Source organism: Nicotiana tomentosiformis, chromosome 2 (genome assembly GCF_000390325.3).
Source record: "Nicotiana tomentosiformis chromosome 2, ASM39032v3, whole genome shotgun sequence".
Lineage (NCBI taxonomy): Eukaryota > Viridiplantae > Streptophyta > Magnoliopsida > Solanales > Solanaceae > Nicotiana > Nicotiana tomentosiformis.
In genome coordinates, this window is record NC_090813.1 from 2444727 (window position 1) to 2463094 (window position 18368).

Consider the following 18368-nt stretch of genomic DNA (forward strand, 5'->3'; position numbering starts at 1 on the left):
TTTTGTCTTGCAAAGCCTGCCTAAAGCCAGGCTCCTCTTCTACACATTAATCTTGATGAGTGAGCACATGATTAATACTTGAACAAAATCAGTCCACTGCATATGGAGATCATATAGTAGCGACATTTGGAGGACGATGCAGACTTCAACTCTGCGGTGGAGATGTTTGGAATTCATTTTAGCCTATGGACAATATACCTTGGCGCCTGGTGAGAGCTTGATAGGTGCTGCTTGGTATTTGCCAATGACAATTCGATTCACATACACTAATAGGAGAAGGAAGCATTCAACTTATCATATTGTAATAGTTAGTTCATTAGATTTTAGCTTTTCTATCTTTTTTAATAACTAGTAGCTTCGTGCAACTTCTATTTTGGTTTGGACATCTTGTAAGCATTGGACCCATTTTGGGATTTTATTTATATATTAGCCATTAGGCAAAAAAAAATTAAAAAAAATTAAGCAATTCAATAATCAAGAGGGAATTGAGAGAGAATCAGAGTAGAAGAAGAGCGCAAGTTGTGAGAAAAAATGAAAATGATGGAGGCTATTTATAGTTTTTAAAAGGTTAAAAATATAATTTATCAATTATTAGGGGTGGGGGCTATTTATTAATAGGTAGGCCAAAATAACTAAAATTGCAAAAAATGGTCGTTGCCCAACGGTCATTTTTGAATTTGACAATTGGCAAAGGTCAAACAAAAAAGAATTACCCAACACTAACCCTACTGGACCGGGCTGGAACCCGATAAAAACCCGTGAACGAGTTACCAGGCTAGCCGGGTTCCGGTGTACCAGAAGCCAAAAATGGCCTGACCCCGTCCAGCACAACCCCCTACCTTGCCAACCCGTCCGACCCACATGAAGAGAGAGTTTGTACCTTATTGTCCAAGAAAAAAGTACCCCAAGATTCCTTGTAGAAGGTAGACAACTACGTTTTCCTTAATTGGGGGTGAAATTTAAATAAAAGTACTCCAAGTAATTAAGAGTAAGCTTAATTCTCAAAAACAAAATTCTTTAATCGGTTGAGCCTTTACCTTTCTATATATGGAATTTTTGAAAATTCTTTTGTTGTCTTCTCTATGTATATTAACCTCATTGACAGAATAAAGACGGTATACACTCATGCTTTATCTCCCACAAAGAGTTGTTTTTAGTTTTCCTAAGAGTAAAAGAAAAACGATAGACAACATCTCAAAGAACGTCGCCAATTTTTTAAAGTGTTTAACAACCAAGTACTTACTAGGATATTGTTTTGTTACTTACTCTAGTGTAAGCAAGAGTTTGGGATTAAATAATTCATGATAGCTATTTTACCACACTGTTCTTATAAACTAGTAGAAGCTGAAGCTCCAACTATTTTACATTGCACAGAGTCCTTGCACCTATTTCATCGACTCACCACTGAAACAACATTGTTCTCATAAACTATAAACAAAGAATTAACCAAACATTGAGGCTCCATCATATCAATTGTGCTTCAATGTAGTGATCACAATAACTTAGTGTGTGTTTTTGGCTCCAGACACAAATCTTGTGAAACCGCTGTGTAGGTAAAACCTGACAGCCTGCCCATATTTTGACCTTCTCCAGTCTTGGAAGGACTCCCTACTTTCCTTGCTTCCCTCAGCAACATCTTCATTAGCTTGACTGACTCCTTTAATGTTACCAGGGCACAAGCTATCTAGTAACCAAAATGATGTTTGCAGCAATTACAGCCAAAAGCAAAAGATATTAAGATACAATAAACTCTATAAGCACAACTTTGCCGAAGTCGCTGTCCAAAATATAATCTCATCGTACTGCATTCATTACAAACAAGAGATGAGTTGCATATAGATACCATGGATTAAGGAATAATTACTTTGGTACAGTATTGAGGTTATTTAAGATATACGCGGAAAAAAACAATAATTAAAGCAAACTAAGCAATTCACCGTGTGCTTATATACCTGACTTAGAATGTTGAGCTGAGGGCTTAAATTACCTTTGTTGCAACTATTCTCTCTAGCTTGTTTTTGCTTTAGCAGGATCACGACCGAACTGAATGACGATAGGTTTGCCTTTAAAGACATACCCATTCACCAGATTCTGCAGTCATTCACTTCTTTGTATTAAATTTTTACAAGCATCATCAGGTGTAGTATACACCTTCACATAATTCTAGATAGTTGGATGTGATATAAATTAAAGTATATGACTGAAATGATTTCCTTCAATCCATATGACACATTTTTAGGCAACTTCAGGAAACTAACCATATACATGAATAATCTCGCGTTAAACAACCATTGGAAATTTGACACAAGTTCACGATTAAATTCAGAAGGTTTCTCACCTTCTGAATAAATCTATGATTTTGCTAGAATTAGGTTGAGAACTGTTGAGGTAGGCACTTGCACCATTAAGGTACACCAAGAACAAATTACTATTGTGCCAGGAACAAATTACCAAGAACAAAATAGCTTTGATTCGGAGTAGTATTTTAATAATGGAAGCATGATTCTTCTTTATTTTATAATTAAGATTAGATTGAGAATTACTATTGTGCCATTGTAGATAAATACCTCCAACTTTATCAGGTTCTTTCAAATTTCATGAACAAATATTTTTCTTCCAGTGGAAGGATAACCTATACAAGCAGTCATTCCAAAATCAGGCTCGTAACAGTAACTTTAAGAAATACATCAAATGAAAATTTTACTACGTATAGACCATCAAAGGAAATGAAATGAAGACAAGAAGCAAATTTAAATAACATACTAAAGCATCTTGAGCAAGTTCAACCGAGGGAAATGTAACAAAAGCTTGTCCACGCATTCTCCCTTCCTGGAAATGAAATCAGATAATCGGCAGCATTTAAGTCATGAATAAACAGCAAATTAGCAATGGAAAGGGAGTACTGATTACTATCTCACCCTTCTACATGAGAATACAATTTTTATGCCACAGAACAAGAAGAAAGTGAAACTTATGGTTAAATAGAGAAGTAGATTACCAATTGATTTTCACATCAAGTTTATGAAATTGGCCCTAAATTAGCTTTAGATATAATGAGCTTTTGCTGGGTCAGATAATGTTTAACCAGTCCCCTGACATCATACCCTACACCAAGCAGGGAGTTCGTGCTAATTGTACAAAGTGCATCACACCATTTAAGTCATCAATTCAGTTAAATCTTCCTCAATTGTTCCAGAAGAAATATAGAGACCAGGGTTTGGTTCATTAAGAGTGTCATGATTTTTGTTATCAAGAAGCAACTAAGGAAAAAGGAGAAACATTAAACGGAAGAAAATGTGATGAGAATATCAATAACACAACCTTTCAAGCCTTGTAACGAAGATAGTCAGTGATATCATTAACCGCGCTAGCCTCGGTATGGAAGTCATACTTGAACGTACTGCTCATTACTTCCCTCTAGACCTAGCAGCTATCAAAGCTCCATCTACGAATGGAAATTTTTCCAGATGCTTCACACGAAGAGAGGTCATTCTCTCCTTCGTATAGATAGAAGAACATTATAAACTTTCTTTCAACCTTCCTTTGACTGGGTTTATCACTCTCTTTCACCAAACTATTTATCATTCTAACTCAAACTCCTGAGCTTAGAGTCTCAATTTATTGTCAGCCAATGCCAATAGAGCCTAATGGGTGGCATTATGTAGTTGACTGGCACTGTAACCAGCTTGCCAGATTGACAATTTTCTTTATGTAACAGAAGACTTTACAATTTTAAGAAGCACACATATTCTCAATGGGCCCATGTATATCACATATCAACCAAACCAACAGAGGAGCCATGTGTCACAAAAGTGGAGCCAAGACCTCACATCTGATGATCACATAGGGTGATTCAGATAGTGTTACTTATATTTTTCCAGCATATACTCCCAAAAGAATTTGAGATGTATCAAATAGTGGATATATAAAGCTTCAAGTTTTCACAGTATTATTAAAGGTAGAGAAATACAGATGAACCTCACCTGCATTAACTTCACTGCCAGTCTGGATTTAGCTTCATCGATGCTTCCAAATAAAGATCCTGCAAAAATTATAGCTGAGAAGAAATATAATGATTCTAGTGCAAAAACAGGAGTTTCTAGTAAGTAGCATATATCCATTGAAGTAACTTCCTGTTATCCATTTTTTTGAAGGGGAAAAAAAAAAGTTGTCGATGTATTGAACTACAAGGAACTCTGAGGAAAAAGTCAGAAAAACCTGTTTTAACTTGTTAATGGATATGTACATTAATGCTTACCAAATATGAAGTAAAAATCATCAACAACCACTTCTTTTGCTAAGTTCTTCAAGTACAAGATAGGAGAAGGATTACCAGCACAATAATTCTGCATAAAGGAAAGCCCATGAGTTAAATATCCATCAGCGCTTTGCTGGGGATGTCCAAGAACCAACTTAATGCTTGGCTTTGCTCATTAAAAAAAAACTTTTGATTTACTGATTACGAAAAATGAATTAGTATAGCACAATTTATAGACTGGAAAGATACAATCTTAATGAATTCCTAATAGCAACGACTTGTCAGCTTAAGTAATCTAAACCGAAACCCTACTTATCAACAAGAAAGTGAATTCTTCTCACAAAGGAGGCTAAGCAGTTAAAAAACTACTAGAAATAGTCTGCTGTATTTAGGATGAACAATCTCATAACCTCATAAACAATTTTTCAGCAACCAGTTTAGTTCTATTCTTTTTCCTGCCATTTCCCCAAAATCAAGAACGTTTTATGGAGATGATTAGCCATCTATAGAAGTAAAGATAAACTTTATGGACATCATTTTTGGTTTCCACATACATAACTTCAAGCAATTCAAAGTAATTAGCCAAGAGCCTCTACACTTAAGAATCTTAAAAAACAAAATTAAATAGGAAAGCAGGTGTTTGCTCAGAACACTCGGATCCCTAATTTACATATTTCCCCAGTGACCTAGTTAGTATTTAGAAGTTAAACAGATAGGACTCTTTTTCCATGATTTTTAGTATTTTATTTCTGTCATACCTAATTTTCAAAAGTGGTAGTTCGTACCCCATCTTCATGCAAATTCCACACTTCTATCTTAAATTAATCTATTCATTGGTCTGAACAGACCAACATTCATCAAGTCAATCATCATCAATAAGACTAGGTGGGAAATGATACCCCTAGAGGCATACTTAAGAAAATTAAAAAATAACTACTCCCTCTGTCCCATATTATGTGACATAGTTTGACGGGGTAATGACGTTAAGAAAGACTTTTGAACCTTGTGGTCAAAAGCAAGCCATAGACATATGTGTGGCGGTAGATCATCTCAAAACGTATAAATGGGAAGTTAAATTATTTCTAAATATATTAAGGCATCATTCTTTTTAAACAAACTAAAAAGGAAAGTGTGCTACGTAAATGTAACAGAGAGAGTATAATGTATTAGAATTATTAATGAGATAGAATAGGATGGTATTATTTTAGTGTGCCCTATGCCTGTTGCCCCTCTAATGATGCAGTCCAAGAAGAACTGCTGAAGAAACTATGTAATGAAAGCATAATTTAAGAAGAATGGTTGATTCTTGAATACAAACAAAAAGGGAGTTACACTCTGATTTAGTGTCTGATTACTTTATCATAGTTGTTGGTTTCTGAAAACTTCTGCTGCAAGGTGTTATATGATTCACAGTTCACATACTATACCTCATTAAATAAAAAAATAAAAAGATTCACAGTCCACATAACTCACAAAATCCTTTAGAAGAGCCTGATTTGATAAACCTCGTTTAATTTTCCCTTAGGTGCCAATTATGTTTTGGTGACTTGAATTTACTGAAATAAACAACCAGAAGAATTCATTTCCTAGTTGTTGGTTTATTAATCCTTCATGGCAAAAAAGAAATCCTTCATGGGGTAGGATTGGATAGATTCTTAACTGAGAAATCCCTGAAGGCCAGTGGTGCATGGTTGGAAAGTCGGTGATAATGGGCCCGGCTGTTACGCTCAACTTAATAACCCAGCTATTGTTTGTGGCAGGTTTGAACCTGTGACATGCGCTTAATCCACACATCACGTGATGTGCTCTTACCACGAGGCAAAGTCCCTGAGGCAATTAGATTTTTTGATGAAAAAAGGTACTCCCTCCGTTTCAATTTATGTGAACATATTTGACTGGACACGAAATTTAAGAAAAGAAGGAAGACTTTTGGAACTTGAGATCTTAAACATACACATTTGAGTGGTTAGAAGACTTTTGAAATTTTATGGTCTTAGACATGCCATAACATTGCTATAAAAGGTTCTCATTAAGATAAAACGGAAAGTTCAAATAAAATTGTTTCCAAATTTAAAAAGGAGTCATTCTTTTTTAAACGGACTTAAGAGGAAATATGTTTACATAAATTAAAATGGAGGGAGTAATAGATTTCATTAAAGGGTACCAAGAACTACCATAGAAAAGTAAAATCTAGGAAGTTTTGTTGTATATGTTGAAGGAATGCAAAAGATTTAACATAGAGTTCATATCCGATAAGGGTACCAAGAACTACCATAGAAAAGTAAAATCTAGGAAGTTTTGTTGTATATGTTGAAGGAATGCAAAAGATCTAACATAGAGTTCATATCCGATACAATGTTTTTCCTACACCATAAGTATAGACTCTTCAAACATCTAGATTTAACATTAACTACGTTTTCTCTCCTATTATTAAAACATCTGTTATTCCTTGTTATTTCTCTCCTGCCAGATATTGCAGAAAAAGTTGCAGTGGGACTTTCCTCCAGAAAGTCTTCATTGTAAAATTGCTCCAAAGTCTTAAAGATATCCTCTCTCAAGATGTGCCAACAGTTTTGAAAGAAAGCCATATTGAAATCATCGGGCCCAGGCGCTTTGTCACCATTCTTGATCACAGCATCAAGTTCAAATAAAATTGTTTCCAAATTTAAAAAGGAGTCATTCTTTTTTAAACGGACTTAAGAGGAAATATGTTTACATAAATTGAAATGGAAGGAGTAATAGATTTCATTAAAGGGTACCAAGAACTACCATAGAAAAGTAAAATCTAGGAAGTTTTGTTGTATATGTTGAAGGAATGCAAAAGATTTAACATAGAGTTCATATCCGATAAGGGTACCAAGAACTACCATAGAAAAGTAAAATCTAGGAAGTTTTGTTGTATATGTTGAAGGAATGCAAAAGATCTAACATAGAGTTCATATCCGATACAATGTTTTTCCTACACCATAAGTATAGACTCTTCAAACATCTAGATTTAACATTAACTACGTTTTCTCTCCTATTATTAAAACATCTGTTATTCCTTGTTATTTCTCTCCTGCCAGATATTGCAGAAAAAGTTGCAGTGGGACTTTCCTCCAGAAAGTCTTCATTGTAAAATTGCTCCAAAGTCTTAAAGATATCCTCTCTCAAGATGTGCCAACAGTTTTGAAAGAAAGCCATATTGAAATCATCGGGCCCAGGCGCTTTGTCACCATTCTTGATCACAGCATCAAGTTCAAATAAAATTGTTTCCAAATTTAAAAAGGAGTCATTCTTTTTTAAACGGACTTAAGAGGAAATATGTTTACATAAATTGAAATGGAGGGAGTAATAGATTTCATTAAAGGGTACCAAGAACTACCATAGAAAAGTAAAATCTAGAAAGTTTTGTTGTATATGTTGAAGGAATGCAAAAGATTTAACATAGAGTTCATATCCGATAAGGGTACCAAGAACTACCATAGAAAAGTAAAATCTAGGAAGTTTTGTTGTATATGTTGAAGGAATGCAAAAGATCTAACATAGAGTTCATATCCGATACAATGTTTTTCCTACACCATAAGTATAGACTCTTCAAACATCTAGATTTAACATTAACTACGTTTTCTCTCCTATTATTAAAACATCTGTTATTCCTTGTTATTTCTCTCCTGCCAGATATTGCAGAAAAAGTTGCAGTGGGACTTTCCTCCAGAAAGTCTTCATTGTAAAATTGCTCCAAAGTCTTAAAGATATCCTCTCTCAAGATGTGCCAACAGTTTTGAAAGAAAGCCATATTGAAATCATCGGGCCCAGGCGCTTTGTCACCATTCTTGATCACAGCATCAAGTTCAAATAAAATTGTTTCCAAATTTAAAAAGGAGTCATTCTTTTTTAAACGGACTTAAGAGGAAATATGTTTACATAAATTGAAATGGAGGGAGTAATAGATTTCATTAAAGGGTACCAAGAACTACCATAGAAAAGTAAAATCTAGGAAGTTTTGTTGTATATGTTGAAGGAATGCAAAAGATTTAACATAGAGTTCATATCCGATAAGGGTACCAAGAACTACCATAGAAAAGTAAAATCTAGGAAGTTTTGTTGTATATGTTGAAGGAATGCAAAAGATCTAACATAGAGTTCATATCCGATACAATGTTTTTCCTACACCATAAGTATAGACTCTTCAAACATCTAGATTTAACATTAACTACGTTTTCTCTCCTATTATTAAAACATCTGTTATTCCTTGTTATTTCTCTCCTGCCAGATATTGCAGAAAAAGTTGCAGTGGGACTTTCCTCCAGAAAGTCTTCATTGTAAAATTGCTCCAAAGTCTTAAAGATATCCTCTCTCAAGATGTGCCAACAGTTTTGAAAGAAAGCCATATTGAAATCATCGGGCCCAGGCGCTTTGTCACCATTCTTGATCACAGCATCAAGTTCTTCAAAGGTGAATGCCCTTTGCAGCCATTTACTATCTTCTATGGATTAGGTTCCAAGGATTGTCCTATCCCTAAAGGAACTAAGTCATTCCATTACAAGACCTTGCCCTAGATCCACTTCATTTAGCTCTTAATAAATTAACTAATGAATACCATAAGAAACATGAACAACCAAGTAACAGGACCGCAACTAAAACTTAAAAGTAAATCCAATCTGCACACAAGCGGTTCATGGGCAAAAGTAAAATGCCCAAACTTCCAATACCTTAAACATAGGAAGCGACAGAATCTCTTCTGGGGGCAATCTTCCACTTTTTAATTCTTCAAGGGTCGCAAAAGGTTTATTATCATTCTCTTTATCTTCCACTGGCAATGATATTTCCCTCATGTCACCCTTCTCTTCATTCTGTACCTGCTTAGGTGCTACTTTAATCTGCAAGCACAGAGATCAACAACATAGTATCACAAACTTCAATGAAGAACAAAGGGGGAAGGAGGCTTTTGGAGATGCAAGGCTATCACCTGAATTATTGGGTTCTTTTTCTTAACTACTGGCATCTCTTTAGGAACCAAGGCAGCAGCTCTCAATCCAACAGCTTCATGAGCAACATCCTTGTCAACTGCAGGGCCTAAGATAGCCTCACGTCTGGTACGCTTTTGTTTAGGCCCGCCAACATTACTCTAATAGCAAAAGGAAATAGTTTAGGGTGAAAAATTAAAACACAAGGAACAAAGACAGAAACTTTAAGCCTGAGATACACTGCATAGACCATTAAAATTTAAGTCGGCTCCCCAGTATCGTTGAGCTTTTATACATTATATTTAAAGTCCCAGTTAACTGCATTTATCAAATTCAATTCAAGAGTAAACGGATGCCAAACAGCATAGGAAATATCACCTCATCTGAAGACTCCATTTCTGATTCACTACTTGATAAATTTTCCATCCTACTCTCAGAAACTGTTGGAGGAGGGGGTGGAGGTGGAACAGATAGGGAAGTTGGTAGAGGTGGAGTTGGCAGAGCCATCCGAAATGGAGCTGGAATATTCATCTTGTTCATCAAGTGTAAGACCTATAACATGCCACAATATAGGTATAAAAAGATGTTAGATAGACAAGTAGACAACACACACGAATAGCAAGGAAACGAGAAATATGAATTTGAGAAGCAGAATGGAAATAGTATAGATAACCTGTGTGTAGAACCGAGGAACAGCAATGAGAGCATTCACAATATTTGTAAGTATATGCCCATCAGGTGGGGGGTAAACATATCTGAATCACAAGCAGGATAGTCAGGATTATGAAGAATAAGCAGAAGCTGGTACTGTTTAAGAGTACATATGAAACTATATAAAGAACTATCAAGTGCTAGATCAAGCAGAATGACTGTCTAAATCCTCTTAATACTTTAGCTTCTTCTTCTCTTCTAGTTTTCTATGCATATACCAAACAGAACAAGAATAAAGTCTATAATTTACAAGTCAAACAAAGCTGGCATGCCTACAGACATGAGAAATATCTGGCATACAGGGATGATGCTAATCAGCTGTGATGTAAAAGAAAATCATGAGAAATGTTGTAATGTTTAGGTCAGGGGATGTTCAGGACAAAGAGAATGAGGAGCTACTTCTAGCCACTTATCCACCAAATCTGGATAGAAATTTAAAAAGATGGTTAAAAAAATCATGAAGTAGCTGAAAACATACTCGAGGTGAGGAGGAAATGGATAATCCACCCCAAGTCTTTCAGCAATGGGTTCGCTGCCAGGATAAGGACCTCTTCTAGATCCTACACCAAATTCTTTAGCAGTAGCATCGTTGATCAAAGAGACAGAGTCTTCTACAATCCGAGGTTCACTTTGTCGATATTTATCTCTCTCTATGCTTTTATTAGCTCGTTCAACTGCTAATGTTTTGCCAAGAAATCGTACCCTAACAACCACAAAACTTGGCAATCAGTCTTGCTTAATCTCCAAAGATAAATATAAATAAAGAGGAGCTCATTTGAATATATTTTATCTAAGATGATCACAAACAGGATACTCCGAAGATTCCAAAAGAAACAATACCCATTCAAATGCTGTTGCGCTTGATGTGCCAGACTTTCATCCTTGAAATCCACAAACACACAATTCATCACTCTGTCCAGGAAACATAAGATCCAGATTCAAACCTATTTATGTTTAAATCATAAAATATGTGATACTAGAGCTCAAGAATCGAGTAGCATTCATTTAACTTTTTTAACAGGTAAATAAGAACTTTTAATAAGCAGTCAAGCACAAAGTTAGTGCTTAAACATCATAAAGAGGGTGTTTGGATTGGCTTATTTTAAGTGCTTATTAGCTTTTAAGCACTTTTCTAGTTTTTTGTGATGTTTGTGATGGTAGGCTACAAAACCCATATTTTAGTCATAGTTTGCACTCTAATTACTAAATTTTACTTGGGGTTGAGCTTAAATAATGGTGATTTGCGCTTATTACGTGTTTTATGCCTTGCAGAAAATGATTCCGAGCTATTAAGATAATTTGGAGCTAATTTGAACAAGTTAAAGCTTTGAAGTCTAAGTAAAAGCCCAAGAAATAAAGTCGGGATCACGTTCGGGGGTCGAGGACCAAGTCTGGATGTCAAAAAGTGAGAAAACAAAAATCACTCTAAGATAATTGCACTACCGCGTCGCGCCATGCGTAGCGGGGCGCTAGTGCAAAATTCCTACAGAGTGTATTCTCCACATGCGCACCGCGTGGGGCGGCGCGCCATGCACCGCGCATGTGCAAATTTTAGAGAGTATTTCTCCTACTTCGGCTTGAAAAGGATAGTTTCGTCCGGGCCCGTTCCTACATGATATAAATATACCAAAAACACGATTTTTAGAGGACTTTTGACCTTGGAAACTTTGGGAGAGCATTGGAGGCTATAAGACACAGAATTTCATCATCTTTCCATCAATTCAATACGGGAGTTTGGATTGTAACGCTAGATTGATACTTTCTTACTCTTTAATTATAATTGTGATCACTTCTTCCATGATTATGGAATAGTTTACCGTAGGGTTTGACGGATATGGTATTTTGATATTATTTGTGGATTTTAACTCTAGTTCTTTGCTTGAATTTGTTTATGGAGCTTTGAATTGTTGCAACTTTATTCACGAGGAATATTTTGGCGATTATCTTTGCATTATTTTGTTTGATTTAATTCACTGATTCTCTTAAGTAATCGAAAGAGCTTGTGAATTGTTAATTAAATCAAGTTAGGAGAATATTCGAGAGACGTTTTCCTGAAGACTAATCCATTGACGCATGCTTGCATATTTTCACAGTGCTTATATTAGTTCACCTCGTAGAGTTAAGATTTAATTGAGAGAGGAGTCTTGACTACACGTTTGAACTAATCATCGAGTGAATTCGTGAGAATCATTAGAACAATAGAGTGAATTAAACTAGAGTTAAATCCCAAATAGCCATCTTGCACCTATCATGTCATGACACTTGTTCCTCACATTGATAAGAAATCAACTCTGTTAATCTCTAATTCTCTGCAGCCAATTGTCAATTGCTTTATTTTAGTAGTTAATCATAGTTCGTAACCAATCCAAATCAATTTTTGATCATCATGAATAGCAACTAAATCAGAAATTACAAGAACATTGTTTAAATCTCATCCCTATGGAGACGATAATTTAACTATACTATCTTTGGCTAGCGAGCAATAACTTTGTGCTGTGTTTTGAGCTCGTCGGTTTGGCAATGATAAAAAGTGCTTAAAAGCACATACTTTTATGAAAAGTACAAAAATAAGCCAAAAGCAAAAGTTGGGTATCATTTTTCAAAAAAGAAAAAGCCAAAACTTGGGTATTACCAACTTATGGCTTTTAGCTTATAAGTTGCTTTTTAAAAGCTAATCCAAACACCCTCAAGGTCAGGAACCCCCTATACATTAGCATTAACTTCATATCTAAGATGGCATATGGCTTTTAGCTTATAAGCTGCTTTTTAAAAGCTAATCCAAACACCCTCAAGGTCAGGACCCCCTATACATTAGCATTAACTTCATATCTAAAATGGCTAAAGAGGATTTTTGAAGAATTAGGCGTTACCTAAAGAATTTTGAGCGTCAATTAATGCTAATCAAGGAATTTTGCCCATGACTTGCACAGAAACTGCTGAGGATAATCCTGAGCGCTTGGGTTTTTTCTTTTTCTTGGGGGGGGGGGGGGGGATTAGAGCATAAGCTTTACGAGACGAGCCTTCCATATATGCCTCAGGTTTGTTTCGCGAACGCTTTGCAGTGAGGCGAGTTCCTAAAAAAGTCTTTTTAAGGACTAATCACAAGCACATTGATATATACAGAAATGTATGTCTGGATCAGACACTCAAGATCTTGCGAGTCGGGACAAAGTTTATTTTATGGGGGCGGCAAGACCTTTACCCTACGGCACTGGAAATTTCAACCAGAGACGTAGTATCAAGATCAAAAAGAGCAGGGCCTGTGCACATAAAGAATTTATTGAACAGGTAGCACACCCAAATATAGATTCCGCTCAAGAGATATATACATGATAAAATAATTCGCAGCTCCCACAGCAATGTACAGAGATGCAGAAAATCTACTGTTTGGTTATCCTTCAGCAGGGAAAAGCAAAATATGCTAGTCTAAGCTTTTAAGATGTAGAATTAACCATATACAGTTTGACACTGTTACATATCTGTTATATCCGCTTAAAGGTCATTACTACCTAATGTCTAGCAACATCAATCCCGAGTATAATTTGTGCATTGGTAAACTCAAGACATAAAATTGGAAAATTCATGCAAACTAATGGATTGCGAAATCAGGTAAGCTAACTATTTTTTTTTTTTTTGATAACCGTGGTGTCTGCACCAATTTGCGCGCACCTCGACTAATTCCACGGGATACCTGCCACCAGCAACAGGTACCAGGTAATTCTACCACCAAGGCTTGGACAGATGGGAAGAAATAACCTAATATTTTTTATCTCTGCTGGGGTTTGAACCTGAGACCTCATGGTTCTCAGCCCACTTCATTGACCACTAGGCAACACCCTTGGGTGCGTAAGCTAACTATTCTTTGATAAGTAATATTAAAGGCGAGTATCTCAACAATTTGAGTATAAGATGACAACTAGTTGATTCGCTATAAATAAAAAAGAAGTTGACAAGCACAAAGAAAAGGGATCAGAAACACATCATAGCTTCCGGAAGCATCACAATCTTATTAAATCATCTAAAATCTACTTTTTAGAAAGGCAATACAAGTTAGAAAATATTAGTATAGAAGAGGTTCCTTGAAACCAGTTGTCCAAAACAATATGTTGCTGTGAGAACATACTTTTTCTAGTTGTATTAACTTTAGAAGTCACAACGAAAGTCAATTCTTTATCGAGCCTAGTCCCGCTAATTCATATCCTCACACAAAAGAACAGTTTGCCATCATTTTGGATTGGGGAGAGTAATAGGAAACTTGATTAGGAAAAAGCAACTTTCACCGATGAAAAGAGGCCTTAGTCTAGTGGTTAATGTTGAAGTGCTTAAGACTACAAGCCTCAAGCTTAAAACCCATCTAGGTGTGAATATGCATCCAACTCATATTATGCTCTTTCTACTAGTTTGTTCTAGAAGCAGGGACGGATGCACATGGGTGGAGGCGGTGTCGCTGGAAAAAATATTAAATGTTTATACTAATATTCTGAAAAATGAAGCAAGATATAACAATGACACCGCTTCCTGCTAGAGAGTACTTCTTGGTCTGCTAGTCAAGCTCGTATTTGGGCTTGTAAAGGTGTAGATTCGAAACTGGACCTAGACATTCTATTTTTTGAAGATATTTGAGCGAACATTTTTGTTAAAATTTGAGGCTAAGGAGAATTGAAGCTACACCTCCCTTTGCAGTAATATTCAACTAAACTATTGGGAGAAGGCTTTCAACTTGTGAAAAAATGATATTAAATAATACTTATTTATTTTTCTTATTTATGTAGATACGACACAGCTTACAAAAAGTTCTACGTATGCCCCTGTCTATAAGGAGCCGATTTCCTCCGATCAATAGTGCGAAAATACAGTAGACATATTCCCGTTGATTTTTAAATAATACAAATTACACCAAACAAATGAGCACATAAACAGTTTTAAGAACATAAGAAAGCCAACCTTCTATACTGGGTATTAAAAAGAAAAGTAGCAGTGAAATTGATAATTAAGGAATCATTCTTTGGAATACCTGCCAGTAGTACAAGGACGAATAGAAGATGCGCCGTAATTGGAGAGCAATCTAGAAAGGGTTTCATGAGGAACTGCTTCTGGAAGATGCCGAATCAACAGGGTACACTCTTTAGCTTCCTCCCTCGGCCAATGATGAAGATGAATCCCAGTCGTGTAAGCATCCATTACAGTTCCTTGTACTCACTGAAGTTCTATGCTCAACAAAAATGACAGTCAAATTTTGGTTGACAAATCACAAAACTTCAAAATGCATTGAGGCAGGCAAGGGATTTAATTGGCAATGGGGCAGTGCGTGTACTGCGCGGGCGGGTCGAAATCAAAGCCCATGTTAAGATCCACTTTTTTAGTTAGACTATTTTGATTACATTATAAATTAACCAAAACTCACAGGAAATAATAGAAAAGGGACCAAAATACAAAAAAAAAAATCTTCTTCAAGCCACTTTTGCATAATGTGCAACAACTGATGTGCTGCTGGTGTATTGTGCATCGCAAACGCAAGCTAGTCTCGCATTCGCGAAAGATAAATTGGGGAAGGGCTGTTTTCTTCTACGTGAACGCGATGGATGGCTCACATACGCGACGGATGGAGGAATTGGCCTTCGCGAAACCGGTTGTTCTCACGTAAACGCGTAGGCCTGGGCTTGTTGGGAAAGCTGTGAGATTTTCTTCATCGCAAACGCGACCAATCGATCGTGAACACTGAAGATTAGGGGCGATGCCTTCGCAAACGCGATGGCCAGTGTCTTCGCGAATGCGACAGGTGATTCGTGAATGCGAAGAACACCTAACGCTCACGTATTTAAAGGGCTGAAATTTGAGATTTAACCATTTTCACTATTTTCGAGACCTAGATCACAGATTGAGAGATTTGCATCCCAACTTTGATTCGGGTGGTTTGGTGGCTTGTTCTAAGAGGGAAATTGTGTTGGATTATTAACTTGGTTTAAGGAAAGAGGTAAGTATCGTGGTTAACCTTTACTTGAGTAATTTAGGTGTGATTGGTGTCATGCCCCAACCTGGGGAGGCGTGGCCGACACCCGGTGTCGTACTTGCCCGAGTGAACCACTCTATAACGCATGATCGTTCGACAAAAACTAGAACATACATAGGCCGACTTGGCTCAACTCATTCTCTCTATAACTATCATGGGCTAACATGGCCACTGCCACACCTCCTTTTTCGAAATGGAAGGTTTGACTCTATTATTATTGGTCTGCAAAAAACAAAGTCCGGGTAAGGAATTCCGTTGACCGGGGAGAAGGTGTAAGGCATTCCCCGAGTCCCGTGGTTCTAGCACGATCGCTTTATTGACTACAATTGGCTTATATTATTTTTTGAGCAAACTGTGTTTTAATGGATTTTCATGTTTTACCTATCCGCTTTTAATTATCGCATTTTATGGATTTATCTTTGAAACGGGTCACATGTGCGTGACTTTGTTTTATTTGGGGCGTTAAAATCATGTCACGCGTACGTGTACACAATTAATCGCACTTTATTAATTATCAAGATTGTTTGGTCAAAGTCGCGCGAACGCGTACTTTGATTTATTTTTGGGAGTCATAGTCATGTCACGCGAACGTGTACACAATTACGACAGACGATTAAGTGCGCGCCTAAAGCATTGCTCCTAGCGAATAATATAACAAAACAAATAAATAAATAAATAAATAAATAAATAAAAGAAATAAAAGAAAATTTCTAAATCATGCTCAAATTCTTTTGACTTTTCATTTTCATGTGTTTGGACCGAGCCCAATTCCTAAAGCATGCCAGAAATATTTGATTACTAATGGGCTAAGTCTTTCCCAACTCCCACAACCCAACAAGCAATTCACATTCTACATACAAATGACGAAAATACAGGATAAATCTAGATAAGCACACATTCAATCACTTAAAGAAAACAGGTACTGAGAAAGGTAAAAGATCAAAGCTATCGGAAGAGCCGTTAAAGATACTACCCCACACGATCAATTTATGCTTTCAATTGCGTTCCATCCCTAGAGCTAAAATTATGACCGAGTTATTTACCTACTTTCTAACACACACTTCTTTTCCTAAATTGCTCCTCCTCGCTCAATTCAGCACTAGCACGAACAGAGAATTCAAGACCCTATTCACATGAATATTATGTTAGTTCATTCATTCTAAAAGAAACACATGTCTGTGCTAGAATTCAACCGAAGAAATAGTTCTTCAAATGCATATAACTTGGAAATGACAGAGAATTTAAAAAAGAGCTAACAAAAATCTTCTTTGATCAATCACAATGGAAAGAACACTCAATAACTAAAGTGAAGTAGAAACCACATGCTGGGAATTTCATTTGGGTACTCAACTCATTCAAATCAGTACATTATTTTAAAGCTAAAAGAAGAAAAACTTGAAATATGACCTTAGCTCAAATATTGTTAAATTCTTCCAAGTGCTTGATTAATTAAACCCAAACAGTAGTGCATAAATCTTAAAACAGTAAAAATTCTACTATATTCATCTCTTAAGATCCAAGCTAAAACAATATTAAAAATACAAAAGAAATAATAGCCAAAATCCGAAAATTACTATCTAGGGAATAAAGCCACTTCCAAATTCAAAGTTAATGCGTTGTCAGAAGATTCACTATGTGAGCATTTCACTAAGTGAGATTGAGCAACAAATAAGAAAACATAACTCTGATTTTTTTTATTTCGGATGAACAAGTTTGTAGATATCAACTTTTTTACTTAAACAACTTATACTCCCCAGATCTTACCCATCGTTAACAGCTTTTCCAAAGCTTATATAAAAATAAGATTAATATAGAGATGATAGTCATAGAGATGAACCTGTTAGGCCAAAATTTCCTTAATAGCAGTTGCAGAACCAACGGATACACTGTTTTCGACTCCAAAATACCGACGAGAATCGACAATTGAATTCGGACAGAACCGCGAACCAGTAACAACACTCGAACGGCGCCGGAAAACTTGAAGAGATCTTTTTATCCAGAAAATTTTGAGAAAACGTGGTTTTGGAAATGGGGCAGAGGCGTTTTTGGGGTTGAATTTCTGCTAGGTTTGAGCTGGGATTTTTTGATCATTTATGGAGGAAGAAAAGTTGTGCTCTGTGCGTCGAGTCCAGAAGAAGAAAGGCGCAGCCACTCCCTCTTTTTCTTCGTCTATGTGTCGCTCCTCCTTCAAGAAATTTGGGTTTAAATTTGGGCTAAGAATACTAAAATAATATAAAATATAAAAATTACTCTTAATTAATAAAAAAATAAAATTAAATATTAAAAGTAAAACTATTTTTTGTATTTTAAGATGTTATAATAAAGTAAAAAGTAGAGAAAATAGGCTAAAGTTGTAGTAAAATTAAAATAATATAAACATAAATATACTAATTGACATTAAACTAAAAATGAAAAAACTAAATTTAAGTCAAATAAATAT

At 36.0% G+C, this 18368-nt stretch overlaps 1 protein-coding gene across 6 annotated transcripts; it reads right to left on the minus strand.

Annotated features, from left to right (window-relative positions):
* Nucleotides 1-1250: 1250 nt before the first annotated feature.
* On the minus strand, nt 1251-18126 carry LOC104089609 (U11/U12 small nuclear ribonucleoprotein 65 kDa protein). Of its 6 annotated transcripts, none has more exons than XM_070194908.1 (13): nt 17766-18126; nt 14933-15125; nt 10759-10830; nt 10397-10621; nt 9881-9962; nt 9586-9759; nt 9210-9368; nt 8953-9120; nt 4259-4346; nt 3984-4042; nt 2764-2829; nt 1953-2091; nt 1251-1802 (listed from the first exon to the last, which is right to left on the minus strand). In XM_070194908.1, exons 2-12 carry the CDS (start codon nt 15097-15099, stop codon nt 2008-2010), a joined length of 1344 nt encoding a protein of 447 aa, XP_070051009.1. In that variant the 5' UTR covers nt 15100-15125; nt 17766-18126; the 3' UTR covers nt 1251-1802; nt 1953-2007. The 6 variants fall into 6 exon arrangements, with proteins under 6 accessions (XP_070051009.1, XP_070051008.1, XP_070051007.1 ...); XM_070194907.1 differs by having other exon boundaries at nt 1988-2091; nt 3984-4057; XM_070194906.1 differs by having other exon boundaries at nt 3984-4057.
* Nucleotides 18127-18368: the final 242 nt, after the last annotated feature.

Coding starts and splice junctions, on each gene's coding strand:
- LOC104089609 (XM_070194907.1), bottom strand. CDS start 15,099: ATGGATGCTTACACGACTGGGATTCATCTTCATCATTGGCCGAGGGAG. Junction 9,369..9,585: donor AAATGGAGTCTTCAGATGAG/GTGATATTTCCT, acceptor TTTTGCTATTAG/AGTAATGTTGGCGGGCCTAA. Junction 2,830..3,983: donor TGGCAGTGAAGTTAATGCAG/GTGAGGTTCATC, acceptor TTTCATTTCCAG/GAAGGGAGAATGCGTGGACA.